Here is a 19718-nt window from a genome sequence, read left to right on the forward strand (position 1 = left end):
AGCTCTACACCTCACATAGCTCCTTGCGCACCAACGATCAATGAATATCCCGTTGTTGTGGGCTACGGGCCACCTGCTGCGTCCTAGAACCTCTCGGAAGAGGCGCGCAGACAGGAAGGGGCAGGGCTGGTCCCCTAGGTTCCGCCACACCTCCTCTTACCCCCCCATCACCATGCCTTGTGTAGTACCCCCTACCCCCCAGGGAGTACTTGGGATTCGGCACACCGGCCCTGATGTTCCTCCCGGCCACGGTTACTCACGCCTGCAGTGGGGGAAGCCCCAGTAGCCGGTGGCGCAGCGGGAGCAGTCACGGCCGATGACGTGGCCCCGGCAGGGACACTGGCCCCCGAAGGGCTCGCACGTGGGGCTGATGGCACCCACCTCGTGGCAACCACAAGGTAGGGCCCCATTATTGTAGAAGAGAGACAGGGAGGTGGCGGCGTTCCGGCAGAACAGAGATGAGCTGCTGGGGCTACAGTGGGAAGCGGCGGTGAAGGCTGGTTCCTGGCCTGAGCCCTGAGCCCCAAAGACCCCGGTCCCCGCCCTCACCCAGCCCACCTGATGTGGTAGCCATGGGTGGCACAGTGGCTGATGAAGTCATAGGATTTGTCCAGCGGCTCCTCGTGGAGGTAAGTGGAACTGTAAGCATCCTCAGGGACGATGAGTATGTAGTCCTAAGAAACAATGCCTCGTCACCTTCACAAGGCTCCAGCGCAATGGCCTGGCTGGCTGGGGGAGTGGCGGCAGAGCCTGTAGGCGGCAGCAGGTGATGGGGCAAGCCCCCCCCCCCCAGCCTGGCAACGGCTAGGGTCTGGCTACTCAGGAAGGTAGTGCGTCACAGACGGAGGACAGTGAGGGGACCATAAGCCACGGTCGCTCATGTCCTCCGCTTCTGTCTCCTGTTACCCAAGGCACCACGTTGCCTGGGAAGATCCCTCCACCAGCTGGGCTTAGTGGCTTAGCTCTCGGGGACCCTCTAGAACCTCATACGTGGTGCCCTTTGGGTGATGGGGCACACCCTGGCAAAAGGGTGATGATATGCTCTGGCTGAGACCCTCAGATACGTGACAGGCATGAGGGAAGACGTTCTGCAAGTCAGATACTAGCCCTGGGCCTCACCAGCCAGAGCCACCGGCCTTCCGGCACACGCACGGTCACGGTGAGTTCGTTGTCTGTCACATCCAGCAGAGTCTGACCCTCACACAACACCAGGGTACGGCAGCCGTAACCATGGGGGCAGAAGCTGGCATTGGCGTGGCCTGGCAGGGGGGGTCAAAACGTGAAAGTCAGGCTCTAATACCGACCACTCTAGCTGCGTGGCTACTCTGTCCTGGGTGTAAGGTACCAGTTAAGAGATATGAGGGACACAGACAGGACGTGTCACAGGCAGAGAGCCTAGAGGCAGCCTTTGAGACCAGGCCTCATTCTTTTGAGAGTCACTCTTATCCACACAGGACCACCCACCACGTACAGGTAACTAGGTCCACCAATCGCCTTATAAACAAACATTTGTTTCGGTTTCCCCGCTTGTGGCACAAGCGGAGAGCCCTAGAAAACTGACGGCAGCCAGACTATGCCCCCTTCTCACTATGAGGCACTCGGCCACTTACCCTGCCAGACGCGGCCACCATTGATGAGTACCTCCACGGGGAAGGTGGGGTGGACCGGCTGGTAGCCGTGCAGCAAGAAGGCATAGCGGCCCAGGGTAGGTACGTGAGTGGTGAAGACCACAGTGCCCTGCAGGGAAAGTCTCCGGTGAGTGGGCGGAGCGGGTAATAACAGCTGATCCCACTGCTGTCTGGAGCGTCTGCCATGGGGTGGTGGAGGACAGGGGCCCAGAGCCCCCCCTTGTCCCGCGCCCGCCCCCCTGTGGAGGTTTCCATCTAGTCTGAGCCCTCACCTGTGGGTGGCGCAGCAAGGTGGGCTCTGCGTTAGGGTCCACGACGGTCGGGGGCCGAGGTTGTGGTCCGGCTGGGGGTGCACCCGGTGTGACCTCCTGTGACTGGGTCAGAGGGAGGTCGGGAGGCAGCGGCAAGACCTGGCAGTCCTTAAGGATGATGGGCTGCGGTGGCTTCGGGAAGCGGGAGGGCAGACAGGCAGTGCTGGAAAGGACCGGGAGGGAGGGAGTGAGTGCAGCTCTCGTGGCCAGAGGGTCCCTGCTACCCACCCTAGCCACACCCAGCACCACTACCTGCTGGGGTTGAAGGTACCGTGACTGCTCACGCAAAAGACCCGGGGCTCCACGAACTCTGGGCTGAACTCCTCCACGGGTACCAGGGTGACACTGTGCTGCGGACAGAAGGGTGACACGTTGTAGTTCCATGGACAGCCTAATGCAGGAGGGTGCCGTGGGACAGACATGGCCGGTCACACAGTTTACACCCAAGGAGTCCACTGAGCCTAAACCCAATCGCTCCTGCCTTCTGCCTGGAGCCCAGACTTGGGAGGCAGAACTGGTAACCGTTTCTAGGGCCCCCCCCCCATCGGTCTACTCTCTCGCCATCCACCCCATTCTCCGTCTTGGGCCGAGAAGAGAACAGGTCCAGATCTCCGTAAGCCCCCTTCACGAGCAAACAGCAGCAGTCAGCGAGGTCAAGCTACACTGTACAAGCGCCACGCCACACCCACAGGCGCTCCGGGGACCGAAGGCTCTGCTCTCCTTTTGCAGGTGCTTAAAACATGCTAGAAAAAGCGGCCCTGGGGTGACGGCCCAAGGGGCTTTTACCAGGAAGAAGTGAGCCTGCTCAGCCGTGAGCCGGACGCTGGCCTCAGAGTCCAGGTAGAAGGTGGCCAGGTGGTGGTGCTGGGTGTCCCGAGCGGGACCCCGGCACAGGGAGCTGTGGGGAGGGATAGACTCTAAGTGGAAGGCCCTGGGTAGGGTCCTCCCATCAACCCTTCACCTGTTCTAAGCTCACCTGTATGGGCAGGGATGGAGGCTGAGCGTCCCTTGCTGGGGGGCTCTCTGAGGGGTATGCACAGTTACGCCCACCTCCTGGTGTGAGTCCTCACTGACATATTCCACCACCAGAGCATACTGGCCTGGCCGGGGCACTGCCATCTCAAGCTGGATGTCCACCTGGGGGAAGGCAGGGTGACCAGAGGCCCACGGTCCTCACCCATTGTCCCACAGCTGCCTACGGCTACGGTCTTGGCGCCCAGGGCATCTCCGAGGAGATGGGGCCAGGCCAGGTCATGGAGGAAGCAGAAGAGCTGAGTTAAGTGCCCCCCCCTTCACACCCAGTGTCTGGGACACCAGGGACAGCGGAAGCCACCACGGGCCACGCACGCCAGCTCCATCGCCTCACACACACTCTGCCACGGAGACAGGGCCCCCTCCTCCAGACCAAGGCCCACAGCACGCACCCACCCGCCCGCCCCTCCACAGACCCTCAGACACCCACATCACTGCCAACACAGGTCACCAGCGGTGGGTGTGAAGGGCTGAGCTGCTCCGTGGGACAGGGTCGGGGCAGGCTGTTGTCATGGCGACACAGGGCCTCGGTTCCAGCGGCTGAAGGGAAGCCGTCCAGGGGTAGGTGAGCATGGTGGAGGCAGCTGGAGGGCAGAGATTGAGGTCAGCGTATGTCCACCCAGGACCCGGCCCCCAACCCATCTGGCGTATGGGGGGTCGGGAGTGTGATGGGGGGACACCTTACTTCTCTGTGGCGTGCTCGGCTGAGGGCCGGTAGGTACAGGCCTCGGTTACTCGATGCTGCAGGAGAGCTGCCTCATAGTAGATGCTGGGCAGCAGGACCACGTAGTCCTGGGAGAGGTGGGAGGTGAGGAGTCAAGGCTCTGAGGGGCCCAGGGCCTGCCCCCCACCCCGCTATGGCCCTTGACTCACCAAAAGCACACCTTCGGCCTCCACCAGCAAAGTCCAGGTGCCGGGGTTCAGCACAAAGGGCTCCCCAAAGCCCCTCTGGGGCACAGTGACAAAGGCAGGCTCTGTGCTGGGTGGGAAGGCCACTGGCTGGCTTTGCTCTGTGCCTGGGACGGGAGAGTGAGAGGCCTGGGCTCAGTCCTCAGGCTGACCCCCTCCCCGGGTTTGTACACACACACACACACACACACACACACACACACACACACCCATGCAATGTACAAAACTCCCATGGGGCGGAGGGCCAGGATGTTGACGACACAGGTTGGGGTCCACTGCCCGCATGGCTTGGGGAGGTGGAGAGTGGGGGGGGGGGCTCCACTCACAGTTGACACAGCTGGAAAACCTGCCCTCTTCACGCACAGAGACCACTCCGTCCACGCTTGTGGGCCCACGGTTGACGTACCGGAAGACCAGCCGAAAGAGGTCGGGGGAGGTCACATTCAGCCTGGCCACGATCCTGGGCTGCGGTGGGTGTTGAGACAACAGGATCACTCTCTCTGTCCATTGCTGGCCCGGGCCCCCTCGATTCTGAGGTGCTGCTGACCTCCCTGCCAGGAGACCCATCTGGTTCCATTTCTGTACCAAGCCCTGGGAAGAGGGCAGCACGGCCCACCTGGATAGGCGTCATGTGCGCGTAGCCCCTCCAGCTGAAGTTCTCAAACTCCAACGGGTTGAAGCCAAAGCGCACACCGTGGCCCCCAGGAGTGGACGCCTCCTCCAGTTCCAGACGAATGTGGTGCAGGTCTGGCAGGTAGTGGTCCTTCGCCGGCCTGCCGTGGCATTAGGTGTCAGGGTGGGGACAGGCACTGGCCCTGTGGCCAACCCAGACTTCTGTTTTTTTTTTTTTTTTTGGTTTTTCGAGACAGGGTTTCTCTGTGGCTTTGGAGGCGGTCCTGGAACTAGCTCTGTAGACCAGGCTGGCCTCGAACTCACAGAGATCCACCTGCCTCTGCCTCCCGAGTGCTGGGATTAAAGGCGTGCACCACCACCGCCCGGCCGCAACCCAGACTTCCAAGGGGTTAAGCCGAGCACCCTGTGGGCCCCTGATAAGAACAAGCGGGGTGTCACACCTGCGGCCCCCCCAACCCAGGCCCAGGCCGCGGAAGGTACTCACTCACTGCAGGTGGGGCCCTGGGTGTTCGGACGGCACCTGCAGGCACCCGTCCTTGGTTCGCAGCCCTGGCCTAGGGCACCACCAACATCGCACCTGCAGCCTGTGTTGGTTAAGAACAGGGTCAGGGGCTGCCTAGCCCCTTAGCAGGTCTCTGCACACCCTCGGTAGAGAAACGAACATCAACACTTAAGAGTCTTTTGTTGGGGGTCCAGTGGCAAGGGAACTGGGATGGATTAGCGATGTCTGCTAGGTACACAGCATGGCGCAAATGGCCACGTGTCGGGACAGAGCTACCCCCGGGACAGAGCTACCCCCGGGACAGAGCTACCCCGGGACAGAGCTACCCCCCCGGACAGAGCTACCCCCGGGACAGAGCTACCCCCCCCCCCCCCCGGGACAGAGCTACCCCCGGGACAGAGCTGGCCGGGGGCGGGGCCAACTGAACATCTGATTCTCTTGCTGTGGACAGAGTGAGACGACCCCTGCCTGCCCGACCCATTTTGCACCTCCCTGGACACAGTCTTCCACTGTGCATGATACAGACAAAGTCTGGGGGCCAGTGCGCGACAGCACTTACCACGGCAGCCAAAGTAGTCAGCGTGATCCAGGCCAAAGAAGCCATCCTTGCAGGCTGCACAGGTGTGTCCACACACGTGAGCCTTGCAGAAACACTGCCCATTGCCCTGGGGAGGAACAGGGAGGGAGGGAGACTTGTGGAGCAGGGTCTTAATGCACCTGACCCACAGACCCCAACCCAATACCCCGACAAGTGACTCACCAACTGGCACTCAGTAACTCCACCCAGTGTGCCGCGTGGGTCACAGCTGCAGCCTGGGGAGGGCGGAGCAGGAGTGAGAGCCCTGGGGGACAGGAGAGCCTGGGGGGGGTCCACCCTTCAACCCCTTAACCAGCCCTTCCCGGGCAGACACTCACGTGTGCAGCCTTCAGGGTTGCTGGGGCTCAGACCCCAGTACCCAGGTTTACAACGGTCACAGCTCGGCCCCTCCACGTGAGCCCGACATGTACAGGGAGCCTGTGTCTGAGAGGGGATAGAACTGTGGGATACGGTGGAGGTTCTCTCCAAAAAGCCCTCGAGTCCTACACCCAGGGACAAAAAGAGGGCCAAGGCCCCTCACCTGCCCTTCCCCCATGCGTGGCAGCCACCCAGGATAGAAACAGAGGACAAGGAGAGGGAGTAAACGGTTGCATAGCGAACAAGCAGTAGGCAGGAAACCAGGGTCTCTGCGCTTCAGACCTTTAGCCTGGGCTGGGTCCCCCTGCCCTAATCCTGCACACCAAGGGCAATCCTATGCTCACCTCAGGAAAGGCAGGATTGGCCGGGGCCAGACCAGCAGGATGACAAGAGCCGGCTAGGGAGAGAGGTAACCAAGCTTTGATCACTCCTCAGCGAGTGACCCAAAGGTCACTGGCTTTACTAACCCCCACACGGAACCCAAATCCCTCTTGTAATTGTGAACAGGAGTGGAAGCATGAACCTCCCTTGCCAGCACTGCGAGGGCACGCATGCTCCTCCACCACGTGCACGAACACACACGAGCAATCACCTACACGCAAGTGAACGCACGTAAGACGCACACGGAGCAAACACACGAACAGCTAGCTGGGCACGGACACTCGCAAAGCGTGGGAACATGCACGGCACACAGACACGTCACACATAAACGCAACATATGAACAACCTTAAAAAGACAAACAAACGCCGGGCGTTGGTGGCGCACGCCTTTAATCCCAGCACTCAGGAGACAGAGGCAGGCGGATCACTGTGAGTTCGAGACCAGCCTGGTCTACCGAGCGAGTTCCAGGACAGCCTCCAAAACAATACAGAGAAACCCTGTCTTGAAAAAACCAAAAAACAAACAAACAAACAAAAAAGCAGCACATGGACACAGCTACAGGACGCAGTCCCTGGAAGTTTGCACAGTGGACCCCCATGAACGGTGCACAGATCACAGATCACACAAACAAGGCTGCCCTCTGCTCTCACCTTCACAGTAGGGGAAGTTATAGGCACCTGGCACACACATATCACAACGCAGTCCTGTCACTCGGGGCCGGCAGCTACACTGCCCCGTTGTAGGGTCACAGGTGGTATGCAGGGAACCATCGGCAGAGCAGTGGCAGGCTGTGGGGTGAGCAAGCCAGTGAGTACGAGGGAGGGCTACGGACCGTCCACCTCCCATTCCCCCGAGAAACTTACGGACGCAGCTGGGGAAGCCATGGAAGCCAGGGCTGCACTCCTGGCAAGCGGCGCCCGTGTAGCCGGGACGGCAGCGGCACGAACCACCCGAGCCACAGTGTTGATCTAGGGACCCCCGAGGGTCACAGGCACAAGCTGTGGACACAGAGGGTGAGGGTGGGACCCTGATTCTGCGGGGCATGGCCTCACCTCCTTCCCTTGCCCTGATCTCTCTCTGCTCACCATGACAGTCGGGGTAACCATGGTAGCCTGGGAGGCAGCGGTCGCAGTGAGGGCCATCAAACCCAGGTCGGCAGTGGCAACGGCCGGCCTCATCACAGCCTTCGGGCAGGGTCCCTGCGGGGCTGCAGCCGCACACTGCAGAGTGGGACGTGTTACTGGGGATCCTGACAGGGGCAGGCTGTCCCTCAGGGACCCCGGCCACCTAGACCCACACAAAGGGCCGTCACTCACGCTGACAGAGAGGGAAGCGGAAGTAGCCAAGGGCGCAGCGGTCACATTTGTCCCCCTCAAAGCCTGTACGGCACGTGCACTGGCCTGACTCTGGGTCACAGAGGCCGTCGGCTACCCCAGGGCTGGAGCACTGGCATGCTGCAGAGAGAGGACCAACGGATCAGTCAGTGCTTGGTCTGTGCGGGGGGGATGGGGGGTGCACCCCGAAAGTGGGTAAGGAGGGGGCTGGACTCACATTGGCAGTTAGGGCCATAGAACCCAGGTGCACAGAGCTCACAGTGGGTACCCTGGAAGTTGGGTTTGCACACGCAGCGTCCCAGCCGAGGGTCCTTCCGGCAGGCATTGCCCTGCGTCCCTGCGGCATTGCAGTCGCAATCTGGGAGGGGGGTGGGAGCCGGAGGCTTAGACTCAGGCAGAACCCAACCCCTCCTCCCACTTGAGGGGGGAAAAGAAATAGCTTCTCCACAAAGTCATATTCCTACACATTTACACAGCACAAATTAGAATCTAAGAAAAGTAAAACTCCCAAAAAACAATGACGCACTGCAAAATAAAAACATCTGTCTGGATGTGGTGATACAGGCATCTAAGCCTAGCACTTAGGAGGCAGAGACAGTGGATCTCTGTGTTTGAGGCCAGCCTGACCTATGGAACGAGTTCCAGGACAGCTAGGACTACACAGAGAAACCCTGCCTTGGGGGGGAAAAAAACACCAACAAAAGTCAGAAACACTAAGAAGGGGATGCCTGTCTCTGTACTGGGAGAGAGGCCTCCACTCAAGAAGCAGGTCGGCAACGGTCCAGGCAGCAGCTATACACACAGCCAGTGCACCAGTATGCTGTCATATGTTAGGAAAGCAACTTGGCACCTGGGCAAAAGGCCACAAAATATGGAAGTCTGATAAGCCAGAGAGAGCCTGCTGACTTCTAGGAAGACACCCTGTGGAGACGAGAGCATGCAAAAGTCACTGCTGTCTGGATGTCTGTCACAACATCTTTCGGGAGGAGGGCAGGGCGGTTAGTTAATTCAGTGCTCCATCTGTGTGTATCACGGGCTGTGAAAGGATATGTTTATGGGATCGCGGTGGGAAAAGACACAGTCCCTAAACAGCGTGCGTGTGTGGTTCACTACAGTGTTTATAAGAATGAGCACACACAGACAGGGTTCAGGGTGCACGAAGAGGGTTATTTGCCTTCTGTGTTTGCTGAGGATGAAGCCCAGGGCTTTGTGAAAGCTAGGCCAGCACTGCACCCCTGAACTGCAGCTACAGCCCCAAAAGCACTGCACCCCTGAACTAAAGCTATAGCACCAAGAAAACTGCACCCCTGAACTGCAGCTATAGCACCAAGAAAACTGCACCCCTGAACTAAAGCTATAGTCCCAAGAAAACTGCACCCCTGAACTGCAGCTATAGCACCAAGAAAACTGCACCCCTGAACTAAAGCTATAGTCCCAAGAAAACTGCACCCCTGAACTCAGCTATAGCCAAGAGCACTGCACCCCTGAACTGCAGCTATAGCACCAAGAAAACTGCACCCCTGAACTCAGCTATAGGCCAAGAGCACTGCACCCCTGAACTGCAGCTATAGCACCAAGAAAACTGCACCCCTGAACTCAGCTATAGCCAAGAGCACTGTACCCCTGAACTCAGCTATAGTCCCAAGAAAACTGCACCCCTGAACTACAGCTAGCCAAAAGCATTGCACCCCTAAACTGCAACTATAGCCCCCAAGAGCACTGCACCCCTGAACTCAGCTATAGCCAAGAGCACTGCACCCCTGAACTGTAGCTATAGCCCCAAGAGCGCTGCACCCCTGAACTGTAGCTATAGCCCCAAGAGCGCTGCTGTTCCCAAGCACTAAGCTTCTGGAAGGGACTCCAATGTGCCTGCATTATTTATAAAAATAAATGGCTGAAGATTAAAGCTCGGTGGTTAGGAGCGCTGGCTGTTCTCGTAGAGGACTGAGGTTTAGGTCCCAGCACTCACACGGTGGCTCAGAGCTACCGTAACTCCAGGACCAGGTTGTCCAACACCTTCTTCTCTGCCTCTGTGGACACTGGGCATGCACGTGGTGCATAAACACACATGTAAAACGCATGTACTCATGGAGTAAAAATTAATTTTAAAATTGAAGAGACTAAATGAAAAGTAACTAAGATTAAAACAAAAAAAAACTGTCCTTTGTGCACACTTCATTCTGCAGGTCCTGGTGACGTCACCTCAGGGTACTTACTCACAATCTGTCCTGCAGGCGATACTTGTTCTCTGGTGTCGTTGTGGGGAAATGAGGACACAGCTGAGGGGGTAAATATCACACACACACACGTCAACCAGGCCTGCTGGGCGAGCTTTCTGGCTCCAGTACCACTGAGTACCCCAGGGTTCTGGGTCCTCCACCCTTCCTCAGCCCCGACAGCTCCTCAGGCGGCAACCCCCCCCCCCCAGCTCCCAGCTGGTCCTCACGGTAGCAGTGTGGGAAACCAGTGTAGCCCTTGGCACAGGCGGAACACTGTTCTCCTGTGAAGTTGGGCCTGCAGTAACAGCGGCCGGTTAAATCTTCACACGTCCCGTCGGTGAAGTCTGACTCACAGTCACAGCCTGAAGGGCAGTCAGAGATAAAAGTCAGGAAATGGTGGGGAGTTATGGCCTCACCTCCCGGGGTAGGGAGGTCTGGGAGACTAAGGCTGGAACTCACAGCCTCCGTGGATTGGAACACGGCTCTACTCACGGCGACAGACATCGGGTGAGTCCAGCGGCTGGTCGGGAGCACGGTAGAAGCCAGGCAGGCAGCGCTCACAGTTGATGCCTGTGGTGTGGTGCTGGGGATACAGGGAACACAGAGCTCGCTCAGTCCGGGCACATCTCCGCTGCCACCGCACAGGCCCACCAACACCTGGCTAGCCCTTGCCCAGTTATACCTGGCAATCGAGGCAGACGCCCCCACCCTGGTACACATTGTCCTGATTCTGGCTGGCATTACGTCGGTCCACCTCAGGGTCATAGTAACAGTCGTGGGCATGGCCATGACAGTTGCAGGCTGTGGAGTCAGGGCCGATGGTCAGCATTGTTCTGAGCGTCCCTGGAACCCCTGGGACATATCCCGTGAGTCGCGCGTGGGTGCTGGCAGCGCAAATATGCATAGGGTACTCACACTGGCATTCATTGGCGCTATCGGTAGTAGCAGGCTTCCACGGCTGCTGGTTGAAGCCTGGACAGCATCGGTCACAAGAGCCTCCACATGTATTGTGTTGGCAGGCACACTGCAGCCTACGAAGGGACACAAGAGGAGTCAGCGGCCACCCCAGAGTCAGAGAGCCAGAGACGAGGTGGGTGGTATAGGCCCACGCGTCGCCAGCCTGCTGTGTGGGCAAAGGCTCCCCAGCTGTCCTGCTGCAAGCTGTGGTCCAGACGCCCTACTCCCACCCCAGGGGCTCTGCACTCCCACGCAAGGGGCTTGAGCATCAGAGAACGGGCACGTGAGACAGAAAGGAGACCGGGAAGGGGGGGGCTCCCTGTGTCGGCAGTGAGGAGAGGGGAGTCTCTGTGACAGCCTTAGGTGGTAGCCGGAAGAGAGAAGGGTGTTTGTTGATGGTGGGTAAGGCCTAGGAGCTTAGCACAGGTATAACCTTGGACCTTCCAGCGCTGCCGGGATCACAAACCCTGATCAGGTTCTAGGGGAGGGACATACTGGGTCCCCACAAAGACCTGGATCTCATTCAGCCCGTGAAATCCTTGTTGTCAGCCAGACACCCCCGTATAGCTGGGACATCTCCCCAAGGGGGCAAGTGGCCAAGAACTACTTCCGCTTTCCAAAGGCTGGGAGGCCTGCCTGCTGTTCCAGTGGGCAGAGGGGGACAGCTGGTTGGAGACGGGGACGAGGCTGAAGCATATGTTCTGCGTAAACCAACACCTCCTTGCGTTCTGCCAAAGCGTGGCAGGGTCACAGCCAGCCCACTCAAGGGTCAACGCGTGCATTTCCTGAGCAGGGGGCCGGAAGCCCGTCTGTGCACACCCGAGATTCAGAGTCTCAGAGCACCAAGTTCTACTCCCAGTGATCCCCAACAGGGGGCCCCCACGGCCTTGGGAGTCAGCCCTGATGCCCCTCCCATCCCAAAGGCTTCTGGAAAAGCCTCAGCCTCGGTAGAGGAGGGAGGAATGAACTACCTGTCAGTACAGATAAACAGCAGCTAGCTAGCTAGCTAGCTTAACCCAGCAGAGGGAGGGCCAAAGGTCTGTGGCGGGTGTATCACTTCCGAGTGCTCTACATGCTTAAGGCACCCCTGAGCTAATAAGGGAAGGCGTAAAGGTTGGCCAACTGGTAAAAATCCTTACAGATCCACCCTGGGGGCTTCTTCCCAGTCACAGATAGAGCCCCCCCCCAGAAAGCCTTGCAAAGGAACAACAAAATGGGGGTGGCGGCAGCGGTGGATGCCAGACAGAGCAGACTGGGGCCCAAGAGCTCCGTTTAATGGAACAATCTGGTAGATGCTGTGAAAGGCTGTTTCAGATGACTATAAACAAAGGAATCTAAAAATAGGCAGATGTGAAAAATGACTAGTCAGAACTTCTAGAATTGAAAAAATGCAATTATGAAATTGAAAAAAAAAAAGAAACCCAAGCCAAGCGCCAAGGCTGGGGCTGGAGAGATGGCTCTGTGGTCAGGAGCACCGGCTGGCTCTTCCAAGACCAGGGTTTGACTCCGAGAATCTACGTTATGGCTTACAACCGTCTGTAACCCCAGTTCCGGGTGATTTGACACCCTCTTCTGGCAAGACACTCATTCACACGTAGAAAATGTTTAAAGTATTTTTCAAGGGAAATGAAGATTCCCAAAAGGACTAGGTAAAGGACGGAACAGACACAGCCAGCGGGAGACTCTCTGAGGGGAAGGAGGGACGGAGGACGCTAACTGGGCAGCAAATGGAAAGCACGAGCTGTTCTTCTTGGGAAGCAGTTGCTCCCACACTCACGGTGGGGACACTCAAAAGGCAAGAAGACCCATGGCCACCCGATTAGCAAAGATATGTACGTTCTTAGATCTCAGAACCAGAGAGCAGAGGCCCAAGAAACATCCCACACATACACCCCCCCATACTTCCAACTAGACCCGCTGGGCATACAGGCAGAGGTCATGAAATGTGATGGTGACAACTCCAACAGGAACAGCCCAAGGGACCCTAGATCCTGAGGAGTACCTAACCCTGACCCAGGTAAAGAACTCCCTGCAAATCTGAAGGCCCAGTCATCAGGCAAGAAGCAAAGCCAGCTATACTATAGCTAAGCAACCATCTTCTCTTTGTGTGTGTGTGGGGGGGGGGGCGGGGTGCCAGCATTCGAGACAGGGTTTCTCTGCGTGACTCTGGCTGCCCTGGAACTCAATTTGTGAACCAGGCTGGCCTCAAACTCCAGAGACCCACCTGCCTCTGCCTCCCAAGTTCTGGGATTAAAGACATACGCCACCACTGCCCAGCTAGGCAAACATCCAAAGAGAAGAGAGATTCAGTGAAGCAATGGGCCATGAGAACAAGGACCTTGGAACAAGAAGGTGACCCGGGCACTATGGAGAGAAAAAACGTCCCAGGTGGGAATGATGTGAGGCTAAGGACCAGGTCACATGAGGGAGGTGGCAGAGTCTCTCTCTCTACATCTGGATTTGGCCAAGCCAGGCAAACCTGTGTGGCGAAGTACAAGCCGCCAGGCCTCGTGGGACAGCCTATAGTCACAGATACTCTGGAGGCTGAGGCAGGAGGACTGACTTCATTTCATCACCAGAGGCGGGTGTGGACAACATTGGGGTGACAGGATGAAGGTGAGCTCGGAGAAGGGACAGAGAAGAGCCAGCTGGAGGAACGGAACGCCTCCCCACTCTGGAGATGAGGCAGTGAGTGATGGATGAACGGGTAGGGAAAGAACGCGCTGGCGGGTTTGAGAACACGGGCGCGTTGAAGTCTGTGGCTCTGGGGGGGGAAATGCCAGCGTACACCACCCCTCATGCCCCGAAGGGAGGGCTGGCCTCAGTTCGGGCCCGAGCATGTGAGACTGGCACAAATGGTGAACTTCTCCCAGCAGGTAAGCCCAGAGCCAGATCCTGGGGCACCGTTTCCTCTAAGGCTAATGTGATTTCTAATAGGCTTAATAGGCTCCATCCATCCCAGCCATAGGGAGTTGAACTCCACTTGGCATTTAATTTCCCAGGGCAATTAGCAGTGCCAGGGGACTCAGAAGGCCAGGGCTACAGCCTGCCTACATCCTGCGGCTGGGGACACCATGCCATTCCTGCTTGAGGCACCTCTGAAGGAGGCCAGTTTTGTCAGAGTGTGAGTGGGGGGCTGAGGGCTCTTCCCAGTGTCTTGGCTTCGCCTACTTCCTCTAGAAGCTGGAAGACCCCAGAAAAGGTCCTATACTGAGCTGACGACTAGGACCAAAGGGCTTTGAGGCAATGAAGTGGCAGGTGGGCTGCTGACACTTGGGGAAGGAAGGCTGGGGGCCGGCTACTTCTTTTTTTTTTTTTTTTTTTTTTTCCAAGACAGGGTTTCTCTGTGTAGCCCTGGCTGTCCTGGAACTCGCTCTGTAGACCAGGTTGGTCTCGAACTCACAGAGATCCACCTGCCTCTGCCTCCCGAGTGCTGGGATTAAAGGCGTGTGCCGCCACGGCCCGGCTGCTGTCTAACTCTTAAGAGCAGGTGTGCTCATGCCAACAGGGCCTTGTCTGTTGGGAGCTCAATGTGTAGCTGCTGTGGGGAGAGAGGAGGGAAGGAAGGAAAGAAGACAGGCAGGCAGGCCAGATGGATGGATGGATGGATGGATCGATGGATGGATGGATGGATGGATTGACAGACGGACGGAAGGACAGATGATGGTATCCTGAGAGCAGTTTCCAGGCATTATAAGAGTCGTGGTGAGCCCTACCCAAGGCGAGGCTCCAGTCATCCATTTAGGTAAGGGCTTACTTGGGGGTCAGGCCACCAGGGGATCTAGACTCAGGTAGTACAAACTGTGTGAAGGTATCTGGTGGCGGGTGTGGGCTCTGGGTCCTGCCCGATCAGCCGGCTCTGGGTGGGTTATGGGAGTTTGTATGCGTCAGGGACGGGGCCAGGCTGGCGTGGCCCTAGCTACATGAACACTTGGTACATGAGACGGCGAACACTTGCTGTTCCTTTGTCCTTGCGCCTTAGTGGGATAAAGGTCAAGGGTGGGGGGCGGCGGCCGGTTTGCGATGCCTAGACAGACGGCACACATCCATCTAGGGACGACGCCGTGGTGTGGCGGGGGACCACATCTACCACTGATGCCCATCCCAAAGGCCCTGGGTCTAGATTCCCTACCTCTGGAGGAATTCAGGGCAAATCGCCACCCAAGACCAGGACACCCTGAGAAGTTCAACACAGTGCTGCCTCTTCTGATGGGGAAACCGGAGGCCCAGAGCAGCAGGGTGTGGGGGCCCCATCGGGAAGCCAGAGCTGTGGTGAGCAGGCAGGCAGACGAGGCTGGACAGAGAACCAGAGGTCTCACCTGAAAGGATCCGAGGGGTCCTTAGCGTCACAGACGTCTGCGTGGCCATGACATACACAGCGACCGCCAATGCTGATGTCCTTGATGCTGTAATAGTACTGCAGGGGGAGGCCATTTAGGGTCAGGGTGTCACACTCGCCGGCAGGGCTCTCGCCGCCCGTGAACCCCCTTCCCCTCTCCCCCAGAGCCTCCCCGAGAAACTGGCTAGCTCCGCCTGCTGCCCTCCCTTCAGCTCTCAACGACGCCCACGGCCTTACCCTGCGGGTGACGGTGGGGTCCCGCAGCGCCTTGCCCATAAGATGGCCCAGTAGGGTGTTGGTCCGCAGGAACCGCAGGCGGATGTTGGTGGCCTTGGTGAAGTCTCGAAGCAGGGGTGAGTAGGAGAAGTTCATGGCTCCGGGGCGTCCGTTCACCAGAGACACTACAATCTGCAGACGGGGCACCGCAGCTTGAGGCCCAGTCTGGCCACGAGGACGCCCCCACCAGCGCCCCCGACCAGCACGGCTGGGCGCCCCCCCACCTCGCCATTCTCCAGAGGTACTATTCGAGAGTACTCTGTGGTGCAGATGACATCATCATCCTGCGCGATGCGCTCCAGCGTCCGGGGTCCGAATCGCTCCAAACAGTCCCTCTTGGAGGCTACAGGAAGCGGATGGGAAGGTGAGGGCAACGGCCACCAGAAATTATACCCAGCCGTGGGTCCCAACCTAGTACCCCCCCCCCCCCGCCCCCTGTGCATCCTATGAAACAGGATTGCTGTCCCCATGTTCTGCTGGCCAGCATAAGTTACTAGAGAGCAAAAACTCTGGCTCAAGGCAGAGTCTTTGCCCCCAAGGCAGCTAGGCCGGGTTGGACGGCAGAATCTTCTGTATGCCATTTACCCAGGCCTCTCCCTGGGTCATGCCAGAGAGCAAACATTCCTTAACCTCTTCCCAGGCAGTCTTCAGCAACCTCTCTCAGCCAGGGAGTTTTGGGGGATGTGTCACTAGGGTGTCACTAGGCAGGCCTGTCTGCATCGGCATCCCTACCCTGCCAACGTGACTGGTCAGGGTGACATGTGGCCAGGACGGCCAATGACTCCAGCTCCCTCCTGCCACAGGCAGAAAAGCTGGCAGGAGACTAGGTCCACAGCTGCCAGGGCCACGCTGTCACCATGGGAGCTGCCTGAGCCGGAGCCCGATCTGGAGGACCAATAAGACGGCCGTACCAAAGAGTCCTGGTACCACCTGTGTGACACCAACCACGTCCAGTGCCAAGCACGGAAGTCGGTAAGCTCCCATGGACCCCCCAATGTGGCACTGGCAGTAAGGAACCACGGAGAGGCCATCAGAAGGGCTTGGCGTCAGAGGCAACGACATCCCCACTGCAGAGATTCCCCAGGCCCGCGACTCGGGACACTCACAGGCAAAGAACTGCCACGGCTGGTAAGTGTGGCCGAAGTCCGTGGACCGCTCCAGCACCCAGAGGTCAGGCCGAGGTGAGTTGGCAAACTTGATGAGCACATAGGCCACGTGGAACACCTGCAGGGGGACAAGGGTGGCGGTGTCAGGCACTGGGCCCCTCCGTGTACCTTCCCACCCTCTCAGGCGTGAGTCTTCGAGAACGCTTCAGGTCTGGGTTGATGACACATCTCACTCCGGGCTCCCCCGTGTTCTGAAGGCTGGGACGGGCGGGACCTTCAGAAAGTGTAAGCGGGCCTCCGAGAGGAGCCTGGACGACCAGAGTTCTTGAGTGCTGGGACTCCGAACAGCGCCTCTGCTGGGCACGTTCCCAACACCAAGGACTGGGTTGTTCGTTCTACCTCAACTTCCCTGCCGGGACAGACTGAAATGGTGAGCCAAAATGAACCTTTGCCTCCTCGTTTTCAGTGACGTATGACAGGCACGGAGCAGCAAAAGTCACCCACAGAGGAATTCGGCACCAAGACAGCTGGGTCACTGTTGTTACTAACCCTAATCAACCAAGGGGTTCTCGGGCCTCTGGGGCTGGCTCAAAGGAGGAATGTGGCTGATGCGGGGAAACATAGATTAGAAAAGTCCAGGATGATGGGGGAAGTCCTTTTGTGTATATGTTTGTCTTATTGGTTGATGAATAAAGCACTGTTGGCCAATAGGGAAGCGAGATTGGCGGGACTAGGAGTTGAGGAGGATTCTGGGAAATGTCAGAAAGAGTGGAGAGTCGCCATGTGATCCCGGAAAGAGAGGACACATGAGACTGGCGTCCTTGGTAAGATAAGACCTTATAGAAATATATATTTTAGTAGCTATGGGTAATACTTAAGACAGAACTAGCCAATGAGAAGCCCCGGACATTGGCGGACAGCATTGTAACTAATAGAGTCTCTCTCTGTGTGTTATTTGGGGTTTCATGCGGCGTCCAGGCTGGCGGGGAGAAAGCTTGTCACACCAGAAGCTGGAAGAGTAGCTCACTGGGCCATGCTGACCAAGTGTGAAAAACCAGGACCCCGGGGAAATACTTAGACGATGAGGCCGGTGAGGTAAAGCAATTCCCACCCAAGAACCTGAAAACCAGAGTTTCATCCCCAGAACCCAACATACAGATGGAAGGAGAGGACTAACTTCCACACCGTGCGTCCCATGGCATGCATGCCTACACAAACACAGGCACACGTGCACACAAATACACATAATAAGCTGGGCGTTGGTCGCGCACGCCTTTAATCCCAGCACTTGGGAGGCAGAGGCAGGTGGATCTCTGTGAGTTCGAGGCCAGCCTGGTCTACAAGAGCTAGTTCCAGGACAGCCTCCAAAGCCACAGAGAAACCCTGTCTTGAAAAACCAAAAAAAAAAAAAAAAAACCACAAAGCCAAAACCACAACCACATAATAATATAATAATACAAAACAATAACAATGACATAATAGAAGAAATGTGGACAGGGGCCTGGGGAGATGTCTCAGCAGTTAAGAGCATTAGCTCCTCTTCCAGAGAACCCAGCTCTGGTTCCCAGCATGAGTGCGTGCGCGCATGCGGACATGGACACACACACACACACACACACACACACACACACACACACACACACACACACACACACACACACACACACACACACACGGCAGCTCACAAATTTGTAACTCTAGTCCCAGGAGATTCAACACCCTCTTCTGGCTCCCATGGGCACCAGGCATTTATGTGGTGCATAGACATACATGCAGACATAACACCAACACAAGTAAAATAAACATGTTTTAAATTGTTTTTTAAATGTACATCTGGGTGTTGTTGGCACATGCCTTTAATTCCAGCACCTGGGAGGCAGAGGCAGGCAAGTATCTTTGAGTTCAAGGTCAGTTGGATCTACAAAGTGAGTTCTAGGACAGACAGCCAGATTGGCTAGAGAAAACCTGTATCAGGGAAAAAAATCTGTGGACCATGAAGTTTAGGTTCATGAAGTTTCAGACTGGAACAATTATCCCCCCATAGGATACCAGATTGGGGTAACTGTGTTAATTCAATGGACTAATTAATTTTGTGGAGTAAATTTCAAGACAGCATAGCGTTCAGTTTGTGCCACTGTTACTGCTGGTTTCTTTTAGCCAGATTTACAATCAAGTTGGGAAGGAAAAAAAAAAAAAAAACGAAACAAAGATGTGAAAATATACAGCATACCAGGAAGGCAGCTTGCTTAAATCTAATTAAGAGATCAGTAACTTTAATTAGAAGTTATGTAATTAGCAGCTGGAAGATAAGGTCCCTGAAGGCCTTTGATGAAGTGAGGTGACCCCAGCAGGCTCCGTGGTATGAAACTACAAATTCTTCTGAAAGGCTTTATAAGGAATACTGCTGCCTACCAGCAGAAGGCTAACTAGGGACACATTCCCCACAGATTCAGGCCACTGTAGCTACCGTACAAGGGGCCCATCTATTGCTCAGGCTGGTGGCAGAACTTGGCAAATCATCTGGATTTGCTGAGGTGCAGAATACAAGGGTTATGGGGTCACGGAGGCTTCTACCAAGATTTCCGAGAAAAACCCATCAGGAAACACGATGCCTAAGAGCCACGTTTCAAAAACCAGCTACAGCAAAAACCCAGATATTGGTAATGCCAGAAACTTGGAAGATCTGCAAAGAAAAGCTATGGGTACCAAGTGGCATTGACCCCAGAGAGGCCATGTAGTCTACAAACAGAAGCCATCTGGATGGAGCAACCTGCCTGGAAGAGCTCAGAGACTCTACCACAAGCCTTAAAGGTTGAGCATATAGCTACAGGACTTAATGCCTGTCCATTTTGTTTTGGTCCCATCCCTTCCTTTAAAATGGGAACGTCACAGGACATCCTGATGCACACCTTTTATCCCAGCACTTGGGAGGCAGGATCAGGCAGATCTCTGTGAGTTCGAGGCCAGCCTGGTCTACAGAGTGAGTTCCAGGACAGCCTCCATGACAATACAGACAAACCCTGTCTCGAAAAACCAAAACAAACAAACAAAAACCAGGCAGGCAGATAGATCTGTGAGTCCGAGAGGCCAGCCTGGTCTACAGAGTGAGTTACAGGACAGCCAGAGCTACACAGA

At 56.7% G+C, this 19718-nt stretch overlaps 1 protein-coding gene across 1 annotated transcript in view; it reads right to left on the reverse strand.

Annotated features, from left to right (window-relative positions):
- The window catches only part of Lama5 (laminin subunit alpha 5), a 48076-nt gene that overhangs the window by 15749 nt on the left and 12609 nt on the right, over positions 1–19718 (reverse strand). Inside the window, 32 exon segments of the mRNA XM_005074587.4 lie at positions 261–472; positions 559–674; positions 1120–1259; positions 1611–1737; positions 1901–2102; positions 2192–2289; positions 2726–2837; positions 2916–3076; positions 3402–3555; positions 3657–3763; positions 3845–3987; positions 4207–4345; positions 4497–4653; positions 4998–5097; positions 5575–5680; positions 5776–5828; positions 5931–6036; positions 6315–6367; positions 7003–7140; positions 7216–7350; positions 7438–7572; positions 7669–7806; positions 7904–8044; positions 9903–9965; positions 10133–10267; positions 10398–10488; positions 10588–10706; positions 10821–10936; positions 15182–15279; positions 15439–15609; positions 15702–15820; positions 16584–16701. Of these exon segments, the coding sequence (XP_005074644.1) occupies positions 261–472; positions 559–674; positions 1120–1259; positions 1611–1737; positions 1901–2102; positions 2192–2289; positions 2726–2837; positions 2916–3076; positions 3402–3555; positions 3657–3763; positions 3845–3987; positions 4207–4345; positions 4497–4653; positions 4998–5097; positions 5575–5680; positions 5776–5828; positions 5931–6036; positions 6315–6367; positions 7003–7140; positions 7216–7350; positions 7438–7572; positions 7669–7806; positions 7904–8044; positions 9903–9965; positions 10133–10267; positions 10398–10488; positions 10588–10706; positions 10821–10936; positions 15182–15279; positions 15439–15609; positions 15702–15820; positions 16584–16701 (4003 nt within the window).

Source organism: Mesocricetus auratus, unplaced genomic scaffold (genome assembly GCF_017639785.1).
Source record: "Mesocricetus auratus isolate SY011 unplaced genomic scaffold, BCM_Maur_2.0 Super-Scaffold_100028, whole genome shotgun sequence".
NCBI lineage: Eukaryota > Metazoa > Chordata > Mammalia > Rodentia > Cricetidae > Mesocricetus > Mesocricetus auratus.